Genomic DNA, 24668 nt, shown 5'->3' on the forward strand with positions numbered 1-24668 from the left:
CAGGTTGTCTGCATTATAGTCCCCTAGAGTCTCCCCGGGAAGCTCAGGGCTGGCCAGACCCGACCCTTGCTCTAGGCACCCGTTGGTTGGAAGGCAGAACCTTGGTCCCAACACAGACCTTTGGATCAGATTTGGTATTTCATGATCTCTCGGAGATTCGTGGACACCTGAGGGTTTGTGCTGGAGGATTTTCTTTGAATGGGGACAGTCCACATTCTGTCAGTGTTTCTTCCAGGAGGGGGACTAGATGACCTTCAGACATTCCAGGGAAGTGTGCGGGATGGCCAGAGCTGTGTGCTCACAGACGCCATCGGCGATTCCTTCCCTGGCCCCATTTCTGCAGCAGGGAAGGCCTTCGGGCGGGCTGACCGTCTCTGGGCTCCTGATGCTTGATTATGCCCTGATAAATACAGGCTTGGAGATGCCCGGAAACCATACCGTGCCATTAGAGGCTGGGCCTGGCCACCTCTTTCCTGAGTTAGGTCACCATGGGGAGCTCGGGCCTGGTGCCAGCCCCGCTGTGGCAGGGAGGGGCACATGCAAACCAAGCCTGGAGGCAGAGGCAGGGCAGAGGGCCAGGACCCTCTCTGCTGTGCTTCCCAAGCCCAGCTGCCACTGGACTGCCCAAAGCCGGCTCCTAAGGGAATCCGTCATCGGAAGAGTCACCCAGCATGCATGGTCAGTCCCGTCCTGTCTCTTTCTCTGATCACACAAGAAGCCCCTTAAATGTCCAGCTGGTGCTCTTACTCACACAAGGGACCTTGAAAGTGCCCTCTTCCTGTTTCTCAGGAGGCACCTCACGCACCACCACGGCCCTGGGCTCTGAGAGCCTCTGCTTCTCCCTCTGGGGCCCTGTCACTATATATTTTACTTCTATTTTTTGTTTATAGCCCATTTTTCCTGAGTGGAACGGAAACTCCACCAGGTGGCTGTTCTTCCCCTTTTCTCCACTGCTGTCCCCCAGCGTCTGGAACAGCGCCAGCCCAGAGTGGGCACCTAATGAATGTTTGTTACCCTGGGTTTTTACCTAGTGGATTTATGCAGTGGAGCTTGCCCAGCCTCGATCCACAGCACGCAGCCGTTGCCGGGAGGTGGCCTAGGCTGCACTGGAGAGCGCAGGGGAGAGGGAGTTCCCTGCCGTGGGGGACGTCTCACCTCTTCCCCTGGAAATTCTGTGGTGTCTTCCCCTAAGATTCTCTTTATCCAGGGCTCGACCCTGCAACAGCTCAAGGCACAGACATTTTTAGCTCAGGTACTCTGCTTGGACACAGGGGAGGACATTCAGGGAACAACCCTTTGCCTTTTCCAGAAGAAAGAAGTACAGTGTCTTGCCCAAGTCAATCTGTAAGTTAGTGGTAGGCCAGATCCTGCCCTGACGCCTGCCCGCCTGCCCCCCGCCCACCCAGGCAGAGGGTACCCTTCAGGCCTGAGCAGGGCAGGAGACCAGAATGAGTGGACTTGGAGTTTTGCTCAAGTAGGCAATTCAAGGGTCGAAGGCGGCACCCCAGTCTTGGCTGGGCTGGGGGCACTGGAGGAGGGTCCTGCCCTGGCACTATTACAGATAGAGCTGCTTCTCAAACAAACAGGGGGCTCCCAGAGTTCCTCACCTGGACCTCTTTAGAGCACCAACTACTGGGCCCCAAGGTGCCAGATTCAGCAGATCAGGGCTGGGACCCAGAATCTGCATTTCTAACTAACGCTGGTACTGTCTGGAGAGGAACCCACTTTGAAAACCACTGGCCTAGCTAAAAGCTTCCCAGCAGTCCCCAGGTTCACCCTGGGGAGTCGGACAGGACGGGCAGAGGGCAGGGACTGCTCCTCCCCACCTTGGGCCCGTCAGGAACCGTTAAATTCTTCGGGGATTATTTTTGTTATAATTTTTAAAGTTTTAAAAGAAAGCAAGCAATTCAATGCACAGTGTGAGTGGCAGTTATTTATTCAACCTAATGCGCATTTATTATGTGCCTACTGTGTGCAGCGTAAATTTTTTAATAACTAAGGTGAGGTCCCCATTGTCTGGACACTTAAAAGTCATGATGGGGAGGAGACAGATAAAATGGCATTCACAGAAAGGAGAAGGAATGACTGCCAGCCGAGTTTAGAGGTACAATAGGAACACAGGTGGCAATTCATTCCACCTGAGGAGTCGGGAAGAGCAGGCAGGGGAGGGCAGCATTTCACCCAGCCTTGAAGGATCCCAGCCAAGAGGAACGTGTGAACAGAGCCCAGAGAAAGGCAGGATCTGCATTTTTAAGAAATTGGACCAAAAGCCTGGGGTGCTGTGGCCTTAGGGAGGGGAGTGGGTTGGCAGGCACTGGAGGCAGGCCAGGAAAAGCAGGTGGTGGGCAGGTGGTGAAAGTCCCTGTCTAAGTGACTGTGACTTTGCAAAAGAGCCCTGAAGACCTGAAGCGGAAAGAAGAACCTGGAAGGGCAATTTGGTGGCTCTGCAGGAAGAGAGGGGGGATGGCTGGAGAAGGGAGGCTGGGACCAGGGAGAGGCAGGTGCAGATGTCTCCGAGAGGGGCAGCGGGGTAAGGGGTGGAGGACAGTGGAGTGGGCAAGGAGAACTGGCTTTATTTGAGAACAGACAGGAAGTAGGAGGGACCCATATGCTCCAGGATGCCTGGGCTCTAGCTTGGCCACAGGACTGTAACGCGCGATCCTGTCCTATTTCCCTGCCCACAGGTGATTCCGAAGGCTCCAGAGTGATCCACCTGGGTGGGGCTACTATGGAGGGGGCTGCTGGGATTTTGCCAGAGACCTGCTCTGGAGAATCCTTGCAAAATATGTAAAATTAAGGGCTCCCCTTTGACCCTCCACCTCCTTGGTCTGGCAGCCTGGCATTCTGAGGAAAGAAGGGCAGAAAGGGCTAGGGCAATCTGGGGGGACTTCCTGGAGGAGAGAGCTGGGCAGGCAGAGGGAGGGAGGGAAGTCATAGCAGGAACACAGGACCAGGCAGGTCCCTCTCCGGGCTCACAGGGGAGGAGCCCAGTCAGCAGCCTCACACCTCTGGACAGAGGCTCTGGTCTCTGGCCAACCTGCCTGGTCTGGGGCCCTGAGAGTGGCTCTGGCAAGGGGCATGGCCTCCCAGCAGATGAGGAAATGCACCCAGGGAGAGCAGCAACTCAGCTGACAGAGCCAGTTAGTGGCCTTGCAGGAGCCTAAATTCAGCCCTCTTCTCTCTGGGGTGGCTGGAGCTGGGCAGACCTCCATGGGGTGAAATCTCCCATGCTAAGAGGGTCACAGGATGCCTGGGCTCTAGGGGAAACTGCAGGGCCTGGTGTGCACTGCTCCCAGCCAGGTGAGGAGGCTGGCCCCACGGGCAGAGGGTCACTGCCTCAGAGCCTCAGGCCACTGCTCCACCTGGCCTGGGCCTAGGGCTGCTCCAAACTCTTCCTTGCAGTTTCAGCCACAAGCTGCCAGGCCACAAGTGGACAGTGGGAGGAAAGAGGCCCAAGTGCTCTGGTCCTCTCCCTGGTGGTGGGGACCATGTGGAAGGACAACAGGGACAAGCAGGGGCTCAGCCCATCAGGTGTCAGATGGATATAATTGTGCTATAGCAGGGTGGGACTCTGCGACTGGAGTCTCTCACATAAGGACAGGCCCCAGTCCAGTGACGGCTCCTGCCTGGGTGGCAGGAGGAGATATTGCCGTCTCTGCCTCGCCGGCTCCATGCAGGGCTGCTTCCTGGGGTCAGGCCCCTGCACCTCCTGTGCCCTCTTTTTAAAGGCGCCTGGGGAAGTTCTCAGGTGTAGCAGCAAATTCCCCGACTTCCCCGGAAGGCAGATGAGAATACAGGGGAGGGAGGGGACAGCATCTCCCTCCCCCTCCCGCTTGGCCTCCTTGAGCCCTGCACTGGGAGAAGCCAGACACAAGAAATTAGAGAAGCTGAGAAAGTTTTGGCACCTGCCCATGGGGAGGGGTTGGTATCAGGGCAGGGACTTGGAAGAGCCAACCTCCTGCTCTCCCCTGGGGCTGGAGAATGCTCTTTGTCTGCAGAAGGGGACGCAGCAGGTGGAGTTGGGTTATGAGGTGCAGATGAAGCCACCCCCACCAAACTCCCTGCTCAGCAACCAGGTGTGGCAGGTGCTGAGCAGGGACCCCTGCCGCCCATCACCTTCTGAGGGTCTTGGCTCACCGTGTCCCTTTCCTTCCACCTGTCCATCCAACCCTCAAATGGCCTCCGGATCATCAAAGTTTCCCTGCATCTCTCCCCAGCTGGACGCAATCTGCGGTCTGACCGTGTCTCCTACGCCTGCACTGCCACTTTACAAACGTCTAAAGATGCTATTACGATTAATAAAATGCAAACGCATCCACACCGATCCAGATACCAGGATCTCTAGTGGATTTTCATCATTGTCACTGAGCTAGGAGGGGGAAATGCCTCAGCATTTATGGTGCACCTACTATATACACTAGACTCTTTACATCCATCATCTGTTTAATGACACCCCAGCCAGGCAGACCGTACCACCCCCATTATTCACATGTAAAGGGGCTCTAGCCAAGCTGAGCCCCAATATTTTTGGAACGTTAATGGTCAAAAATGGGAACAAACTTAGTTGTCAAAGCTGCCAGCCCGTCACTGAACCATGCTGAAAAAAGACAGCTCTTTTGTTCTGAGAAAAATGATTTAGCGGGTTTTTGTGTGTGTGATAGAACAGCCAAGCCTCTCCTCTGGACTGGAGAGGAGGGGGTCTGCTGAGGAGCACATGATGGCCTCTGCAGGACTCTGGGTCACAGGGCCATGGCCAAAGGCACTCTCATTAAAGGTACAGGCTGTCAGCCGCCTAGAGAGAGAGAGCTTGGGGACTGCCACAGAGGCACTGGTCCTTCAGGTCCCCTAATACGGGATAAACTTGCCTAAACCCCAGAGCCTGGTCTTAGCCAGATGTTGTGAATTAAGGGAATTAGGCCTGTGTCCCAATGAGGAGGGAAGATGGCCCCAGTGGGAGGCAGAGTCCAGGAGCAGCCATTAACCAGAGCAAGGTGGTGGCCGAATTGCCACCAGGGGCTTGGGAGATGTGCAAGAATTCCTTGGGGATTCCCAGGTTGGGAGGAGAACATGGAAACGACTAGACTTTCCACAAGTGGTAGGCAATCCAAGAAGCCCAGTGCTCGGGCTGCAGAAGCCGGAGGCATCTGGGTTCCTACAGGTGAGGAAACCGAGGCCAGTTCTGTGACCCAAGGCTCCCCTGAAGCCCTGCTCCCCGGCAGGAACACAGTGCAGCTCCCGGCCTCTGCCCTCCCGGGAGCGGCTTCCCCTCCACCTGGGCCATCCTCCTGCCCAGTCTCCTTGGTCACCATCCCCTTGCCCCGCAGTGGAGGCTCCTCCACTGAGTTCTCGGACATGCACGTGTGCCCTCCGGGCGGCGCTGACTGGCTGTTTACTCGCCTCCTGTCCAGGCAATAATTAGGACCCCTCTTTCCATATTAGCAGCTGCTGTCGTGGTGCTTCACGGTCTCCTGATCACATTTCTCCTCCTCTTTATCCGGGAGCAGGCTTCTGACAAATCCACTGCTCCACATTCCAGCAGAACAGGCAGGAAGATGTCACAGAGATGAGGCTGCGGTTGGTGAGGGGTCGGGTGGCTTTCTTAGAATATAAACAAGGAGCAGGGTGCGGTGGCACAGGCCTGTGATCCCAGCAACTCAGGAGCAGAGGCAGGAGGATCAAAGGTTCAAAGCCAGCCTCAGCGACTTAACGAGACCCTGAGCAATTTAGCAAGATCCTGTCTCAAAATTTAAAAAAAGGGGGGGGGGAGGGGACCCTGGGGATGTGCTCAGTGGTTAAGCACCCCTGGGTTCAATCCCTGGTACAAAAAAAAAATAAAAAGAAAAGAATAAAAATGAGGGGCTGGGATTGTGGCTCAGTGGTGGAGCGCTTGCCTAGCATGTGTGAGGCACCTGGTTCGATCCTCAGCATCACATAAAAATAAAGGTATTTTGTCCATCTACAACTAAAAATATTTTTTAAAAATTAGAATAAAAATGAGGAGGTTCTGACTGCCAAGGCCCACCCATCTGTCAGCAGGAGGCCATATACTGCTGGGGAACAAGAAGAGACCACCTTATGACCTCACAGCACCCCCAACTCTGTCCCCAGTGCCTAAATTTCCTCATCAGAAATGTGTCCCTTGGCATAGGTCTTGTTAAAAATGAAGATCAATATTCCCGAAGGGAGACTCCTCGAACTCAGAGTGACTTCTGAGGGACACTCTTGCCTGCCTGCTGGTCCATCCAGGCTCTGCTCCCAGCAGGTTTGGCCAATGGAAGCCACTGGCTGGAGTCTGGTGGGAGAAAGAAGAAGAGAAGCAGAGGTTTCTTTTCCCCTCTGATTTGTGATGTCCCCTCAGTGGCCGTTCACGGGCTTCCACAGCTGGTCCCCTCCACAGTTTGTTCCAGCCTGGGAGGACCCTGGACAGGCCCTTCTCTGCATCGCATCTCCCACCAGGCAGCCCAACTCCTGGGCTCTGTCCCTTGTACCTCCATTCTGGGGTGGGGCTCCCTCACATCCTGCTTCAGTTCTTCAGCCCCATTCTAACTAGTTCTGTACTGTATGTGTCCCTAGTGAACCCCCTGGAAAAAGTCCACTTTCCCACCTGGGACCCTCACTGGGACCACCTCTCACACCCAACTGGAACCATCCAACTCCCGCAGCATCACCCCTTCCTGCGTCAGCTTCCTCCAGCTCAGTCAGAGCCACCACCATCCACACAGCACTCAAGTCATCTCCCAGCACCGTCCCTGATTCACTTTTCCCTATATCCAATCTCTCTCCAAACCTGTTTCCAGGTATATATCTTGAATCCTTGGTCTCCGCCCACCATCATCTCTCCCCTGGCCCGTAGCCTCCTGACTAGTGGCCCTGCTTCTTTTCTTGCCTCCCCACAATCTGTTTTGCCTGCAGTACCCAGAATGATCCTTTAAAGACATAACTGAGGTCATGTCCTCAATATTGTATCCCACTCAAATGCTACCCAGGGTTGATGGGTATGCGTCATTCATGTGTAATGCCACCTGCTATGGGCTATCCAGAGGGGGAAAAGGGTCCACTGGAGTATATTAAGGGCTTGGAACTGATGACAGGAGACTAGACTTGGAGAACAGACAGGAAGCATCTCTGGCAGGAACGACTCAGACAGAACAAGCCAGGTGGCCCCCATTGCCACTGAGAGGAAGCCTGATTTTCTTCCCCACTTTGGGCAATTGGACTCCCAGTCCAGGACAAGAGTGAGCAGTTGACCAAGTCGCCAAGATGTGTGCAGATCCTAGCCATGAGAGAGACAGAGACGGACATGGAGAATCTGGCCCTTCTGTCTTTCCTGTCTGCTCCGAATGGGAGCAGGGGTGTTCACTAAGAGTCAAACCATGATAAATGTCCACACATGGCTTTGGGGCTTTGTGTGATCCGGTCCCCTGCCCCCAGGGCATGTATGCCATGCAGACCTGTCGGTTTCCAGACATGACCCAACTCTCTCCTGCTTCTGCAGTCAGGACAGGACTGACAGGCAGAGGAGCAGGCCCCATGGCCCTTGCTGCCTGAGTCCTCTTGTTTGCTCTGACCTTCCCGCAGCAGAGGTGGCAGGGCTGACCCTATCTCTGCATGACCCAGTTGGCTATGGGAATGACCCTAATCCAGCCTTTGAGGCCAGCACCTGTGTAGACCCCGAGTGTCATCAGGGTCACTCAGGGCTCTAGGTTGCTCCCTCATGGGACCGTCCTCTAGTGCCAGCTACAATATCCCCACCCCATCCTGGTATGCAGAGGGGGGCTCTTCTTCCAGATGCAAGGTTTGTCCTCAGCAGATGCGGAAATCCTGTCCCTGTTGTCCCAGCTCCCACACATTCTCCTCCCGCCTCCCACCACCTCCTTTAGCACCTACAGCTGCAAAATTTCAGTGTCGAGCATAAAAGACAGGTGCTTGTCTTTGGCTTTATTCTTTTAAGAAGAAAAACAATGAAGAGACAAACCCCAGGAAATCAAGCAAGAGGGGAAAAACCAACCCTGTGTTCGGGGAAATGTTAAATCAGCGAATTGAACTGCGGAGATGAAAGAGGGAGGCTGGGTGGAGCCTGTCATACCCGCGCTGTGACAGTGACAGTGCGGTGGGAGACGCAGGCCCAGCAGGAAGGGGGCTGCCAGGCTGGGAGGCTGACGTCAGCACCCCCTCCTGCTGGCCCCTGAACTTCCCCCTCCAGGGCTCCCCTTCCACTCTCCTCTGGCCTGGGCTCAGGTCTCTCCCTCTCCAGTACGTGCAGTTCAGCCATGTTGCTGGAGGACAGAACTCCCTGATGGTGGCCTCCTTGGTCCTCAGCTCCTGGAGGGGAGGCCGCCCTCTGGTTCCCCTTCCCTCAAGTTTAGCCCTCAAGGAGCCACATTCCTGTTTCCCAGGGCCCCGTGTTCAGTGCCACAGTCGCTGGCCTATGACCTTGGGCCAGCTAGTCAGCATCTTAAGAATTCAGGGCACAGAAGGGGAGAGAAAGAGGCGACTGGGGGTCTGTGAAGAGGGGCCTTCAGGTGTAACTACTCACTGCCAGGCTACGAGGTGGCTATGATGGAGGAACAGAGAACGTGGAGGGGAGAAAAGCAACCCGGAGCGGCAGCCATGGAGGCCAGCAGGCTGGTGGGGGAGGGGAGGCTGGGCACCCTCCCCTGTTCCTGACCCCTCTAGTACAGCCTCGAGGGGTCATGCAAGCCCTGGGGGTGGCAGCTGTGAACTGGAGGGTGAAGGAATACCTGCTGCCCACTCTGTGGTCAGTGCTGCCTTGCCCAGGCTGGGTGGTCCCCTGGTGAGCTGTCTTATCCCTGGGCAGCATCTGCCCTGGTGGTCTGTTCAGAGCCGGTCTCTGCAGGGACCTGGCCTCACTAAGCTAGTGGACAGTCGTTTAGGACAAAGTGAGGCCTTCTCCTCGGCACTGCACAGACAACTGGGCCTGCCATCATGAGCTTTGAGGAAAAACAGTGCAGGACGATGGGATGCCCTGTACAGACCTGAAAGCCCAGCGACTGGGGGCAAGGGGACCAGGCTCTTCTTTCAGGAGTGCCTTTCCTTGAGAGCTGACCGCAGGACAGCCGCAGAGCCAGCCCCCTTCTCCTCCAGCTTCCTGATGCTCTGGCTTTCCTGAGTACCCTTGACTGAGGGGTGATTGTTCCAGGGACTCAGCAGGGGAATTTTTCTGCCCTTGGGGAAAAGGGAAATATGTCCACATCCATTTGTTTAGATTATTCAGCCCTCCAAGTTCCAAAGCTGCATGATTGAGTGCCCCAGCGTGGCCAGGGAGCTGGGACTGTCAGCACAGTGCACAGGTCCCAGAGGGCCTCCAGGTGGCTGCAGGAGGGAATCTGGGGGCTTGCAACTAAGCACCCCGGTCTCAAGGCCCTGAGAGCAATGTCCCTTTCACTGCAGCTTGAAGGGACATAGGAGAAGGAATGTCACCGCCGGGCCCAGTTGCTTGGTAATCAACCATTCTCAGTGCCCTGCACGGAAAGGCAATTAGAGCCAGAATTAAAAAGCCATCACATCATTTAAAATCCAATAACATGGCTGGCCTGAAATGTGTCCTCAGTCCCTGGGGAGAGTGGAGGTGGGCATGGGGAGGTGCTGAGGGCAGAGGAATGTGTCCGGGAGGGAAGAGAAAGAGAGGCAGAGAGGGAGAAGAGGGTAGCTTGGTCAAGGAGAAAGTTTCTGGGGCTCTTGTGGCTTCTGGCCACACGGCCAACCTGCTCCTTTAGTCCCTCTGGAAGTCTGCCGTGGCTCTGGCCTTGAAGTCCTCCAGCTTTCTGCCCATGCTAAGTGCCACCTTGTGGAATTCAGCATCGATTCCTGGGAGGTCGTCTTTCTTTGTCAGCCAGAGCAGGTGCTCCTGCAGGAACAGGCTGTGCTCCCTCATCAGTCCACACACACACACACACACACACACACACACACAGCAGTGCCTAGCACGTAGCTGAATGCTGGGCAGCTGACATTAGCTAGCTGCTCTCTGGTGGGATCTTTGGCCACGGCGTTTACCCACCACCCTGAACTAAACATCATCCCACTCTCGCCCCCCACGGCCTCCCCTCAACTTAGCAAGGTCATCCCCCAAAACAACAATAAAACTCAAGATCCTCGCAAATGCCAATTAACCACAAAGCCAGTCTGACCGTTCCCCCCTTTGCTTCGGGAGGGTCTAAAGAGGACCTCTGCACACCCCTAGGTGTCAAACTCTGCCTTTGCTTCTCACTCCTAAGTGAGTCAGAGAATTTCTAATCTACTGAGATGATGTTAACCCTTTTCACATCAAATAAAGCCCTTCTGCAGGTAATCTTCCTGTCATGAGCTGGCTGCCTTGATGTGACTTGGAAGTGAGAGGGGATCCTCTGTTCCCTTTCATTTGCCGTCCTTCTTAGTAAAATCTTAAACTGGGAGGATTCAGGTTTGATGGGAGCTCTTCTTGCAATTTATGCCTCCTGTCCCTCAGGGGATTACACGTGTCTATTTTAAATAAATTCCCTCTTTTTTCTCTCCTTTTTGCAAAGAACAACTGCAAATCTTCTCTGAGAACAGCTTTTCTTTGGGATAGAATTCAGTTCTGACAGTCAAACTTCTACAGATGAGGCCCTGAGTGAATAATGATTAAAGGAATTATCTCTGTGATGGGGTCTTGCCTGAGATCTGGAGATGTTCTCTCAAAGTCCTGCAATGTTTCCCAATACTTTGATTGCTCTTTCTAGAAAAATCTTATTCTAAGAAGTAGAGAAGGAAAAAAAGGGGGGGGTGGAACGAGTGGGGATGGATGCTATTCAGGAAGGGAAGGTGAACCCTAAGGCCCCTGTCTTCAGAACTGCCCTGGACATCTCCTTCTTGCTTCAGATCTAGAGCAGCTGACACTTGCCACTACCTGGACCACTCTCCCCAGTGCCATCCTGCCTGCATCCTGGATGCTGTGGTGTGAACACAGGATAGTGCCTCGCTCACTCCAGGATCCTGCCTGAGATTTTTAGGACCTGGCCATTGGGTGCCCACTTCAGCAGCATGTAGCACCCAAGCAACCACAGGATCAGGAACAGAGGAGCATGCTGGCTTATGGTGGCAGAACAGGTCTCTGTGCAGCTGGACATCAATACACCGATGAAAGGGTTGGAGCCTGAGCGCCCCCCACCCCCAAGGGAACCGGAACTGTGAATGGTCTCTGATACCTGACCAGCAAACAATCCCCACTCCATTCCCGGGTGAGCTCACCCTCCTCCCCAGACCCCACACCTCCCCAGACCTCACCTGGTCTTGCAGCCCCAGCCCTGCAGTGCAGGGGAAACAGGATCCTCCCTCTTTCCCTGCCACTTGCCTCTGTGTGACTGCCACCCACAGCTGTCAACGGAATCGGCTGCACTGGGCCTGCTGTTTCCATTTGCAGCCGCTGGCAGCCCCCCAAATCCTACAGCCATCAGCCCAGCAGCTGTGGGGAAGTCAACTGCTGAAGTTCACTGGTGCAATGGAAGAAAACGTTTGGACAGCCCGCGCCTCTTACCCGAGTCTACCCCGGATTAGGCTGACATTTGAAGCGAATTTGGCTCCCATCCACCCGGCACACACTCTCTACCGAGACTCCTTCCTTCTTAAACATGAAAGTTCAAACTTTTCTCATCCAGGGACTGCCTTAATCATTTATGAAAACATGCCAGGATCCCTGTTCTAGCACCTGGTGCCCTCGATCAAGGAGGCAGGAGCTGCCTGCCCCAAAGGACGTAAAGAGAAAGGAGAGCCTTGGCTTATAAGAGGCCAAGCTTTCCTTATAATTAATGCGTCACTTCCCAAGCCATCTGCTCTCTCTTCAAACCTATCCATCATCTCCATAAAAAGTATAAACACATATACATTTAAAATCCAATTCAATAGAGCTGGTATCACAAGCACAATTCACAGAAAGTTCAGGAAAAACAAACCCCAGTGGACATCTAAACCACAGACCCTGCTCTTAGTACCCATCCCCTGTCCTTGGGAAAAACAGTTATGTGGCCTCCTCTTGAAGTTTTATGGCAGCCGCTTTTGTGATAAACCTCCATAAATAGAAAGGGAACCCAGAAGCAAGTTGGCAACTGGGACATTTCGAGGAGTATTTTAACCACCCGGAGAAATATTGACCAGGAAATCGGCAGGGATGCTATTGTAAAACTCAGCTGAGTCCCCAAGTCCCCTGCACGCTGTCAATAGTCCATGAGGCTGAACCAAAAAGGAATGCATTTTATCGGATTGTTTCGGGTCCAGGTTGTCGTTGTACATTGAGTGGACGCCACAGGAAATCGGAGATGCAGGAATGTTAATTTGGGTAGCAGATGTAACACACAAACAAGCAGCTCTGCAAATTGGAAATTAATTCTGGATGGACCCGCTCTGTGTCTGTTTTCCTCTCCATTTGCACCATGTCTGTATCATGGGGTCCTGGACGTATGGTTTCTGCTGTGTATCATTTCTCAGCAAATCATCTGTGAGTTAAAAAAAAAAAAAAAAAAAAGACCCTGAGCCATAGAAGGAAAAGAATAAAAATACCCCACAGGTCACCAAAGCCCGTGTCCCCTGGGGCACCGTCCTTGCCCAAAATACATCTCTCAGTGTTTTGCTTGACCCAGTTTGAAATGCCATCAACTCATGAGTCCAGTTGCACACCTCCGGCTCTGTGGGGAACGTCAGGGACTTTAAACACTAGGGCTTAACCACTCTCTGCTCCTCCCCCGGCTCCTGCGTCAGGTTCTTCGTCCCTCCTTGTACTTTGCCTAACACGGGCCACGCACATTTCTTACCAGGACTCTGAGCAAGGCAACCTTTTGCCACCTACCATTTTTCATTTTTATGCCTTCAGCTTTGGCACTTCCAGCAATCCCCAGGCTAATCTGGTCCATCCGAACCCTGCCTTCCTCTAGCTCCTGGCCTCCGCCTCTTTAAGGGAACCATCTAGAAAACAAGGCAGTGTTTGAGTCATCCCACCTCCCCCAGGTCCCCTCCTCCCCCACAGCTTTCCTTCTCTGTCAGCCCCTCTCTCCCACCCACATCCTCCATCTTGTGCCCCCGGGGCCTTGGTGACACAGTCCGGCAGTTCACCTGGCCATTTCCAGCCCAGACTTCTAACCTCCCCGGCCTTCCTGTGTTAGGTCTCTGTCCTCCCTGACGTTGGCTACATCTCCCAATTTAGTATCATCTGCAAATTTAATTAACATGCCGTCGCCTCCTTGTTCCAGGCCATTAATGAAGATGTTATGGCAGCACCCGGCAAACAATATTTCCAAGGTCACGAGGAGATGGGAGCTGAACTGCTAATGCTTGTGGTTGGAGCCATTTCCTCCGAGTTTTGGGAACTTCCTTTCTCGGACTCGGGGCAGGTTCTTGCACCTCCCGCAGCCTCAGCTGCTGCACATCTGTGGCGGTTCTCATTTGGAAAATGAAGAACAGGAGACTATGCCTTCTTTTTATTCTCGTCCAGTTTGTAGCAGGAGAAACAGGCATTAATTATTTTAGGCAGAGACAATGTACACAGTAAAGACGAGCAGCCATCACCGGTTACCCAGCCTAGTCTCCCTCTCCAAGGCAGAAACCACCACCTCGGGAAATGCCCAGCGGGGACCAGGGTGTCTGATAGAGAGGCAGAGACGACAGGTTCCTAGGTGGCAGACCCCAAGGGCTCAGCCCATAGTGAGGGGAGCAGAGTTCGCTTCACCCTAGCAGCTCATGCTGCTCACACTTGGTGGCCCAGGAGCAGGTCCCGAGCCCCAATGAGCCCACATTCTCCTCTTGCCTCACAGTGAGCTCCTTGTGAACCCCAATTTGCCTGCCTTCCTCACCAAACCACAGATATCACACTGCAGTACAGCAAATTACTTGGATCTGAAATACTGAATCATGGGAGATTCAGCACTATCCACGATAATGTATTCATGCTCAAAAAACTGATCCCAGGTTATTTAGTGTTTCCAGCACTTCCCTTCTCCCCGAACCTCACCATAGGCCCATCTCAGAGTTCGAGGCTCCTAGGCCTCTCTCAGACAGAAGGTCTGGAAGGTATCCCTGGCCCAGAACCCAAACTGGCCTTGCAGAGACAGGGTGCAGATCTCAGAGCCCTGGTGTGCATGGGCCTCAGGAAATGGCCTGGACTTTCTCCTGTGCTGCACAAATAGGCCTGGCCCACCACCGGTCCTCCCTCGAGCCCAAGCCCAACTTCTCCAAGGCGAAGCACACACAGGAACAATTGCCCTTGGCTGGTTGGGCAGCTCGGACTGTGGCGCACTCAGACGCCTTAGGCTGCTCAGGAAGACAGCAGCAGGTTTGGGGAACTCACCTGGGGCCACTGTGTATCTTCCCCGGCTGTACACCTGGATGTGGTCAACTCCCCAGAGCTGAGAAGCTGAAAAGCAGGGGTTAAAACCTGAATTCAGAAGCCAGATACCCTGAGTTGGAATCCTGGTGCTGCCATTGGCATAGCTGTGTGACTTTGGGCTGGTTGTTTCACCTCAGCTTTCCCATGTGTGAAATGGGACGATAACCATACCGACCTCTTGTGAGATTTTAAAAAGCTGACTAATGTCTGGCAGTTGTTTATTATATACTCCAGTTGCTGTTGAGGTCAGGAACCAGCAATGTTTTCTATAAATATCCAGATACTAAATATTTTTGGCCTTGTGGGCCATGAGGTCTCTGTCATATGACCCAACTCTGAGGTTGTGGTCCTATAGATAATGCATCACTGAACTCGAGAGTGGATGTGCCCCATGAAAACTACTTACAAACTTGAAAATTAAATTCAATGTGTCTTAATATTATTTGGATTTTTTAATTATTAAAAAATGTAGGGCTGGGGTTGTAGCTCAGTGGTAGAGCATTCGCCTCGCATGTGTGAGGCCCTGGGCTCGATCCTCAGCACCACATAAAAATAAATAAAATAAAGGTATGGCGTTCAACTACAACTAAAAAATAAATTTTTAAAAAAGTGTAAAAAATTATTGCTAGCTCACAGGCTGTATAAAAAAGGTGGCAGCTCTGGTCTAGGTGTGAGAGACGCAGGTGTTATTGCACCCCACCCTAACAACCCACAGTACCTGTGGAGCCCCCCACCTCCCCAGCCCATGACAGTGACCTCATCTTAAGAGCCCCTCTTGAAACTGGGGCAGTGAGACCCCCATCAGGCAGATTAAGGGGCTCAGCTCTACCAGGGCATTCAGAGTTCTAATTCCTCAAGATAAATCCCAGAGATTCCAGAGATTTCCTTGCACATCCGCCAACTCTGCCAGCCCAGCGTGCTGGAGGAGGTCTGACTGGAGATGCAGAGTAGATGGCCGCGCACAGAGACCCTGCTGGCAGGAAGCAAGCCGCCAGCCTCCGCCATCTGTTTCCATTAAGCTTCGCTGAGTGGGGAATTTAGAGGTTATCTGTGTTGGGTTTGAAGCACTGTGAACATTTGTTTCTTTCTGAAGGGAAAAGCCAGAAGACTGAGAGGGCAGAAGTTCTTGGGCATGAAGCAAGCCCCATCTGGAGGTTTGAGGCAGCCCCTCGGGAGCTGCTGACGGCCAGCATGGTGGCCCTGGGGAAGTGGCCACAGCCCACCTGAGCCTCGGGATTCCACACCCAGACCATTCCCCACCTCAGCCTTTCCCAGCTCCAAAGCCTTCACCCATCTCGAGTGGCCTCCAGCATGACGCTTTCATTACAGATGCTTCAAGATACTCTAAGGACCCCAGGATCCCTCCATCAAATCCTTCTGCTTGGTTCCTCAGGGCCCCACCCTTGACCTGGCTGAGGGCTCCCAGCCCACACAGGGGACCTCCTGTGCAGCTCCCACCCTCTGTGAGATCCTCCCACCTGTGCATGCCCTGCATCCCCCACCCTACCCTGTGCCACACCTGGCCACACCCAGCCTTGACCCGTATATGAAGTGACTTTGCAGCAGGGTCACAGAGGGGCTATTTCACTGTGCCTCAGTTTCCTTATCTGTGAAATGGGGAAACGAGAGCACAACCTCATGGGGTTGCTGATTTTAATTAGAACATGTCTGTCAAGCACTCCCTGAATAATACCGTGTTCTGGGAATGACACTGGCCGGCAGCAGCAGCAAGTGGGGTTCCCTGGGTCACAGTCACCCCTTCCCTCTTCGAATCTCTACCCTTACTGTGTGAACTACACAATGACCACAAGACATTTCTTGCCTGGGTGTCGGGCCACCCCAGTACTGCAAACATCCAGAGCCTCTGTGCCCCCACCCCTCTATGTCACCTTTGCTCCCTGGTGGAGTCTGGCCCTGCACAGGCCTGGGTCTGGACTCAGCCATCTTCATTAATTGATTGAAACCCCCAACACACACACACACACACACACACACACCTACCTTTCTTTCATGAGGGGATTGGGGAGGAAGACCAAAAAGAAGTTATTTCTGATACATCGCTCTGACAAGCTGACAGAGAATCTGATCAGTGAAAAGCTGGCCCGGGGATGCTCAAAACACCACATATTTAAGGGGGGAACAAAAAGACTTTTGATAAAATGGCCCTCTGAGTGGCACTGAGTTTTAAGTGGACCCACGAGTGCCACCTGGACGTGGCTGGCTTCCACAGAACCCTGGCTGACCAAAGAGGCCTTCCAGGAAACCCCCAGAAGCCCAGGGCATGGCGGGCCCTGCCCATGGTTTCCATGAGCCTCAAGAATCCAGCTCCCCACCCAGAGCCCCCAACGGTGTGGGCAAAGGTTAATGGGCCCCAAGGGGAAGAAGGGAGGTATATAAGGGCCCATCAGACTAGTGGGACACCAGAGGACAAGCCGAGACCCCTCCAGCCTCCATCAGACCTCGCTGGTGAGTAGCCACAAGAGGAAGAGGGCGGGACTTGCCAACACAGAGGTTCCAGCTGGAGCCAGCTCCATGCAGGGCTGTGGGGGAGCTGACCCAGCCCTGTGTCCCTCTGCCACCTTCAGAGGCCTAGCTGGGTTCAGAGGGAAAGCCCTGCACTGACTCCCAAGGGAATGTGTTAAAGTCCCCCATGGGGGCAGCCGCAGGGCTGAGGCTGGGGGCTGGAGAGAGGCAGCCGGGGCAGCTCCGAGCAGATCCACAGCAGCCCAGAAACCCAAGCCCAAGCTCGGCAGGGACCCAGGCTCCTCTTGGCGTGGCAGCTTAGCTCTGGAAAGTTAAGAACAATCTAGTCCCAAGGGAGACCCTACAGCTAAGCAAGACAGGCTTGGCTGGGGACAGCAGCTGTCCAGGGAGGGGGACGGTCCCCTTCATCCAGCGCAGAGCCTTGAAAGCAGAAGCCCATCCCTGCGGTGGGGGAGCGGATTCCCGCTCTGTCCAGCTCCCCCTCCCAGCCGCCAACGCAAGTGAACGCAGCTGACGTGCCGCTGCCAGTGGCTCAAGAAAATGAGCTGCAATTGGATTTTGCCTTTTTTTATTTAAAGTTTTTATTGATTCTTATGGAGTGAATTAAATGTGAACAGCAGAATGGAAAGGGATCTAAGCACCTCTGTGAAGGAAATGGGACCCACAAATGTGACACATCCGTCTCTGCTGGGAGGGAAAACAGGGCCCTGGGGACTCCAGGGGGCGGGGGAGATAGGAAGGAGGGGCAGGCGATGGGGGCTCCGCCACTCCCACCATCCTCAGAGCAGCTCTTGTCTCCAGGCCCCTGAGCAGCCTGGGCTTTCCCAGAGGTGACCTTCCATGGGTCACCGTCCTCCCCAACCTATTGGGAATTCATATGCACCTAGGTTGGAGGCTCGGGTGTTTGAGTGCTTGCGTTCTTGCTCGTGGTATTAAAATGGAAAGGAGGAAGAAAGCAGGGCTGGGTGTGGTGGCACAGGCCTGTAATCCCAGCAGCCCCGGAGGCCGAGGCAGAAGGGTCACAAGTTCAAAGCCAGCCTCAGAGACTTAGCAAGGCCCTAAGCGACTCAGTGAGATCCTGTCTCTAAATACAAATATAAAGGGCTGGGGATGTGGCCCCGTGGTTAAGCACCCCTGGGTTCAATCCCCGGTACCAAAAGAAGAGAAAGGAAAGTAGGGAGGAGGAGGCAGAGGGTGGGCGAGGAAGGCAGCAGGGATGGCAAGAAGGCAGAGGGGGTGCTGCTGGGGGGAGGCTACATGTGCCCGGCTGTGCCACCCAGGTCCAGGACCATTCTGACCCCTTTCGAACTCTCGCACCTGCAGTCCCACACCCACCTGCTCCCTGGCAGCACCGGGGTCCCCTGCAGCCTGCCTTCCTGCCAGCCACTCCAGGCATACCCACTTCCAGGACTCCCCACCGCCCTCTCTGCATCCCGGGGTATGGCAGCTTGCAGAGAGAAGGCCCTCACACTGTTGCTTCTGGACGGTGGCCACCAGGCAGCCAGATGCCCCGGAGCTGGGGAGGGACGAGTTCCAATGCTCATCCCACTGAGCTCCTTTTATCCACCTGGCTCTTACTCTGCCTGGGTGAAGGTCTCGGCCTTTTCTCCTGTGCACCTGGGGTCGTGGCCAGAGGCTTCCAGGTAGAGCTGCAGTTGATGAGCCTGGATCGTCTCTAACCGTCCCAAGGAGTGCCGCCTGGGTTCTGTTGATAATCTAGGAGTTCTTTCTTTGAGCAATGAGGTCCCTCCTGCCTCACAAGGAGACCAGCTGACCCCAGAAGACCTCACCTAACCAAGGGAAGGGCTGCATGGTGTATGGCACAGGCTGGGTGGCCTTTCCCAGGAGCTTGGTCAGCGGCCACCACTCTGGGGCAGGGAGGGTACCCTGAGTTCATCTGGGAAAGCTTGGGTTCAGAGAGGCCAACCACTTTCTCAGGGTCACACAGCTGGCGTGTGGACCAAAACAGATTAGCAGTCTATCACCGTGCCCTAAATCTAGTGACAGGAGCCCCTTGTCCCTGGCCAGCTCCAGGATGGTGTCCTGCAAGGCCATGGCTGCCCTGCTGGTGGTACACGCAGCCACCATGCTGGCCTCCCAGACAGAAGCCTTTATGCCCATCTTCACCTACAGTGACCTCCAGAGGATGCAGGTAAGGAGCCCTGTGGGCGGGTAACATGGCTGCACCAGTCCCTGAGTGGCCCAGGCTGAATCAGGGCTGGCATCTCTGAAGCAAGCTCTCCACCATCAGCTACCTATGCCAGGGCCACCAAGCAGAGTGTCAGGACCAGAGAACCTGAAGGCCAATGGTCCCTCCATGTCAGTGGCTCGCTGGGTGACACCTTTCCCATCTCTGCCTGTCGTTCAGACCGAGTTTTCAATTAACAAGCCAATTACTATTTCCTGGGCCTCTCTGTGCCAGGGGCTGCCCTGGTGAGGGGCCTGATCATGCAGGAAACCTAAGCCCCATCCCTGCTTTCATGGAGCAGACTGGGAGCTGGGACCCAAACCACAAATCACAGAAAATTAACAGTCGAAGGCAAAGAGAGATCACGAGGTGAGAGGAGATGAATTGTCCCCCAATTGTCTGGTGTCTGTATGGCATTTGACTCCCTGTAACCAAGAAAGGAAGAAATGGGACTTTTGTGCCCCAGCCTGAGACCAAAGCCCCAGCAGGGCCAGGTGTTTGTTAGTTCTGTAGGGGTCTCATGGCTCTGTGGCACGGCCTGTCCCTGCCTACACACCATGTGGGACAGGTCTCCACACTCCCAAGGAATGGGGCCCTTTGCAGAGACCTGGCTGAACCCAGCTGCCCCCACCAGGGCAGATGCCCCCCCACAGACCTTCCTCCCACACCCGCCAGCTGCTCACTCTCCCCAGAGGACAACCCATCTCCTCGAATCACCCCCTCAGCAGGTGCATAGCAGAATCCCAAGAGTGCCATTAGAGACACCAGAGGAGTGGGGTGTGTCTGATCTCAGTCCTGGGGACCTGGTACTCAGCGTGCCAGGTAAGATTTGGGGTTGGATAGAAATAGACAAACTCGGTGGAACACAAGTTAGCAAATTGGTAACCAAAGGACGCGACGTATTCATCCATTGCACAGTTTCCCTTCCCGTAATTGCCAGGCGCTGGGATTTTTATGAAGAAGCTGCAAACTCCTTCTTCCATAATTCATCTCCCTGTCTTGCCTCTTATAAATCACTTCCCAGGGACTCTGAGTTCTGGGCCACCCCATGGCGCCCTCACAGGCTGGGCTGTCTTGCTACCTTTTATATAGGCTCTCGGCTACGAAAGACACATTTTCACACTTAATATGCACCGAGGGCGGCCGTTATTCTCAGCGTTTTAACTTAATTAACAGTAACAATCTGGGTGCAGTGTTTTGACCGCAAAGGAGTGCGCTCCCCTTGGAGCCGGGCTGTGGGCGAGCAGTTCCAAGGGCGGTCCTCAGCCTCAGGTACCTGCGACTGCTCAAGCAGGAGACACCTGGTGACAAGGTTCTCTTGTCCTTGGGAGTTCAGGCCAGTGCTGAGCGACTGGAGATGGGCAGGGGGCCTCTGGTGGGTTGAGGGAGGGCAGTTATGTGCAACGTAATGCTGTGCCCCTAGGAAAAGGAACGGAACAAAGGACAAAAGAAATCCCTGAGCGTGTGGCAGAGGTCTGAGGAGGAAGGTCCCCGAGACCCCGAGGAGACCTCAGAGGAGGAAGAAAACAAAATGATCAAGGTAAGAAAACAGCGAAGAGAAACTGAGCCCCGTGGAGGCAGGGCCCACTAACCTCAGCCAGCCCTGGAATGTTCTAGGACATCCAAGCAACAAGCTCCATCCTGGTAGAGGGACACAGCCACCACCAACGAGACAAATTAATCATTTTAGGCACCAAGGAAGAATGTATGGTTGGGAGTGGCTGGGGGCAGTCTGGGGCACTGCCTTGTGCAGGGGAGGGGCAGGGAAGGCCTCTTGGAGGAGGTGACATCTATTTCAAACCTGATGAAGAGAAGGAGCCACCCAGGCAGAGTTGAAGCAAAGGATTTTGGGAAAGAGCAGCAGTGCACAGGCCCCGCTCAGGAGCATTGTTGGCCCTCGGCCTCATGGCTGGGCTTACGGAAGAGCAAGAGGTGGGGGGGACAGCTCAGGCAGGGCCTAGTGCAATTGGGGTTCAAAGCAGCAACCTGACCAACTTAGAAAGATCTAGGGCAGCGCAAATGGAGACCATCAAGAGGCAGCTGCATCCCCAGGAGAGAGATCTTGAGGGCAGCCGTTCCCTCCCTCCCCTCCTAGGCAGGAACAGGAGCTGGCCAGGGCCTGGGACCCTGGGAGGCAGGGACTGTCCGGCCTGCAGGGGGCCTTGAACTGCCGGCCCAGACAGCTCTCCAGCTTCCAAGACCCCTTCATTCAGGCAATGAACAAATACATTTTACAGTGTGCAAGGCACTGGGGACAGAGTAGAGAGCAGAGCAGACGGTAACCCCCACCCTTGTGGAGAAGGAAAAGGTACTGAAAGGAAACACCACAAACAAGATAAATAAACACTGTAACATGGTCGGTATCAGTAGGCGCTATATGGAGGAAGATGGACCAGGACGAGGAGGCGAGGCGAGTTGCAATTTTAAATAGGGGGGCAGAGCAGGCTTCATGAATAGATGGTATTAGTGCAAAGACTTAAAGAGAAGGTGCAGTGGGCCTTGGGGATGTCTGGGAGAGGAGCTGTCCAAACAAAAGAATCCTCAATGCAAAGGTCCTGGGGCAGAGGAGGACCTGGTGCATTCAGGAAGAGCAAGGAGGCTGACTCGGCGTTGTTTAGACTGAGTTCACTCCACTGAGGTAGGAGCCCTTGGGGACCTTTGAAGAGAGAAGGGGCATAATCTGATTTACACTTTAAAGGGTTTTCCCAAGCTGCTATGTTGAGAACTGAGGGTGCAAAGGCAGAACTAGGAGAGACCACCAAGAAGGCAGGAGGGGGATGAGAGAGCCCAAACTGGAGGGAGGTCACGGTAGAGGGAGGACAAAGTGGCTGGATTTTGGAAATATTTTAGAGATAGAAGCCCATGGGATTTTCTGAAAGAATGGATATGGAATATGAAGAAAGAGAAACATAAAAACCAACTTCAAGGTTTGTGGCCAGAACAGCTAGAAGGGCAGATTTGCTACTAAGAGAGCAAAGCCTCTGTTGGCTGAGAGCGGGAGATAGAAGATCAGGAGGTCAGGCTGGACCTGGGAACTGTAGTTGCTGCTGGCATCCAGGTGGAGATGTTGCACAGGCAGGTGGACGTGCAAGTCTGGATTCAAGAGCAAGGTTAGGACTGGAGATGTAAGCGTGGGAGTCACCAGGGAGCAGATGGAATCCCAAACCAGAGAGGGTGAGGGTCTTGCTGGGCCACACAGGAGTGGGGCAGAGTGAGCCAGGCTCCTCACCTCACGCCTCCCTCTGGACGAGGCCCAGGGAGCTTTCCAGTTCTGACTGGCGTGTGGCCCAGAGAAGGACCTCCACATTCTCACTGCACTCAGCAGGGTGGGACTCCTCTTCTCCCTGCACTCACCACAGTCACGGTCACGGAGGGGACAGGGTGAGTCAGGCCGCTGGCAGGGACCAGGGGCACCTCTGAATGGCCTCTAACTTCGCCTGAGCCATAGAACACATACAGCCAACGGATGTCCCTCCTGGGGAGGCGTGGGGTAAGGACCCCCCCCCACACACACACACACCCCTTTTTGTCTCCTGACATCCATGCTACTCGGGGCTGGGAGGTCCTTCCCGGGCTACAGTACAACCTCCTCATCTTGGAGGAAGGACCACAGAGACACTCCTCAGGAACCTCAGCCCTGAGGGCCTGCTCTTTCCCACACCCCAGGAGACTGGGCCACTCTCCCCGGAGAAACCAGGGATCTCATGTCTGTGAGCTGCTTTGTGCAGCAAAACCATTAACCCAGGAAGTGCAGGGGGTGAGGGCAAGATTGGCCAGCACCCCTAGCTCTGCCTCAAGGCCATAAGCACCCCTCTTGGTGGACAGCTCCTGTAAGTCCCACTGTGTCCCCACCTACAAGAGAAACAGTAACTTGGGGGTAGAGAGCACAGACCCTGCAGCCAGGCCCCCATAATGTCTTCTTCCTGGGCTGCTCTGTGTGGCCTGAAGCAAGTCATCTTTGTCCTCAGTTTCCTCATCTGCAGAATGGGCCCTCTGACAGGCTGCACCTCACAGGATCATTTAATATAGATAAGCCCCTTGGAACCAGCCTGGGCCCTGCTGAGCTTAGCTGTTGGTTAGGGGAGGTGAGTTCCCTCCCTGTGGAAAGCCAGGCGGGGTTCCTGGAGCCCCACCCAGCCGGTTTCAGCTTCTACCTCAGGGGGAAGTCTCAGCAGGACTCTGCCCCCTGGTTAGAACTGGGACTGGAGCTAGGACTCTCAGTGGGACCCTGAGGCCCAGGGGATAGGCCACCAGCTGGATGAAGCGGCTCCCTAAGCCCTCCAGGCACCTGTAGGGCGCTCAGGGGTTAAGGGCCCTCTCCACGCCTCTCTCTTCTTGTTAACGCTGCCTTATTTCACAGCTGACTGCTCCTGTGGAAATTGGAATAAGGATGAACTCCAAGCAGCTGGAAAAGTACCGGGCCGCCCTGGAAGGGCTGCTGAGTGAGGCGCTGCCCGGTAAGGGTGGGCGGCGGGCGGAGCGCAGCGGGGTCTCCGCGGCTCCCTGCGCCCACCCTGGGGGTCTATTGCAGCAGGCATCCCCCCCTCCCCAGCAGGGTTTGAGGACAGCTTGTTTGTTTTTCTGCTTCGCACTTGAGAACGGAGCTGCCTTCTCCTCCTGGGGCACAGCCCCATCTCAGAGGGAAGGACACTCAATCACAGGGCGGGCTGATGGCTGCTGGTGGCCAAGTGGCCCCATCCTCCAGCTCAGGGGCCGTCTCAAGCCCTGGCCTCCAAGGCTCAGGCCGGTTCCAGACGTCCTCTGGCAGAGGGCCACGACAAATCAACCCCGGGGCCTCCCGGCTCCAGATATTCTCATTTCTTCCCAAGCACCACCGAGGCCGGGAGGCTGCTGCAACGGGAACTCTGGATCAGCTTTTCCTTTTTTTTAATCTGTTCTGCAAATCGAAGTCCTGCGCCCCATTTGGCCTTGCCGATTCAAGCTCTGCCCGAGATACTTGTGCAAAGCTAGATCTTGTCTGACAAACAGCCACTAATTACTTCTTCTAGTCCAGGAGGAGAGGCGAGAGACTCGAGGAAGTGGTGTTACAGAGGGAGAAACCCAGAGGTTAAATGATTTGCCCCAGGCTAGAGAGAGCTTCCAGTGCCTTCCAAAACGCCCATCCCTCGCCCCCAGTGCCCTGCTCCCCCGACCTGCAGCAGGTTTTAGAAGGCATTCTGTGGACTCTACAGAGCAGCAATCCTGTACTTTTCCCCAGCAGCCAAATGACGCTCCTAGGAGAAAGGTGGACCCTCCCAGGAAGCCCTACACACCTGGATGAGCCGAAAATCCTGCCCCACCCACAGCTGGCCTCTGAAGCCAAGGGCCCTCTCCAAAGCAGATCCCTCGCCAGCAAATAAAGCATGAAATACACAGAGATGACTTCTTTATTTAATATTCTAATTTCCAAAGGGCAAACTCAGGTCATGAGGCAAAGTGAAGGGGGCTGAGGAACTGGCCATAAATGGTGCATACATTAGCAAAATGTGTGCCTTTTGTAAGTATCAAGCTCAAATATTAACTCGGGTTGGTGGAATGGGAGGATCTGTCTGGCCCTTCCATTATGGGCAAGGAAACTGAAGCCCAGAGAGATGGCAAAGCAAGGGCTAGAATCCAGGTCTCTTGAATCTTGGTCTTTTTTCT

The 24668-nt window shown here is 54.5% G+C and overlaps 1 protein-coding gene and 1 long non-coding RNA gene across 3 annotated transcripts; one reads left to right on the top strand and one right to left on the bottom strand.

Annotated features, from left to right (window-relative positions):
• Nucleotides 1-11859: 11859 nt before the first annotated feature.
• LOC114099399 (uncharacterized) lies at nucleotides 11860-14540 on the bottom strand. Of its 2 annotated transcripts, XR_011707761.1 has the most exons (3): nucleotides 14315-14540; nucleotides 13202-13453; nucleotides 11860-12470 (listed from the first exon to the last, which is right to left on the bottom strand). It is a non-coding gene; the product is annotated as an uncharacterized lncRNA (long non-coding RNA). The 2 variants fall into 2 exon arrangements; XR_011707760.1 differs by lacking the exon at nucleotides 14315-14540 and having other exon boundaries at nucleotides 13202-13851.
• A 2251-nt stretch (nucleotides 14541-16791) lies between these two features.
• Nucleotides 16792-24360, top strand: Mln (motilin). Its single transcript, XM_027943718.2, has 5 exons — nucleotides 16792-16819; nucleotides 18866-18989; nucleotides 20449-20565; nucleotides 23386-23482; nucleotides 24244-24360. The coding sequence occupies exons 2-5, from the start codon at nucleotides 18873-18875 to the stop codon at nucleotides 24252-24254; spliced, it is 342 nt and encodes a 113-aa protein (XP_027799519.1). The 5' UTR covers nucleotides 16792-16819; nucleotides 18866-18872; the 3' UTR covers nucleotides 24255-24360.
• The last annotated feature ends 308 nt before the right edge of the window (nucleotides 24361-24668 follow it).

The sequence above is a fragment of the Marmota flaviventris genome, chromosome 6, assembly GCF_047511675.1.
Source record: "Marmota flaviventris isolate mMarFla1 chromosome 6, mMarFla1.hap1, whole genome shotgun sequence".
Classification (NCBI taxonomy): domain Eukaryota; kingdom Metazoa; phylum Chordata; class Mammalia; order Rodentia; family Sciuridae; genus Marmota; species Marmota flaviventris.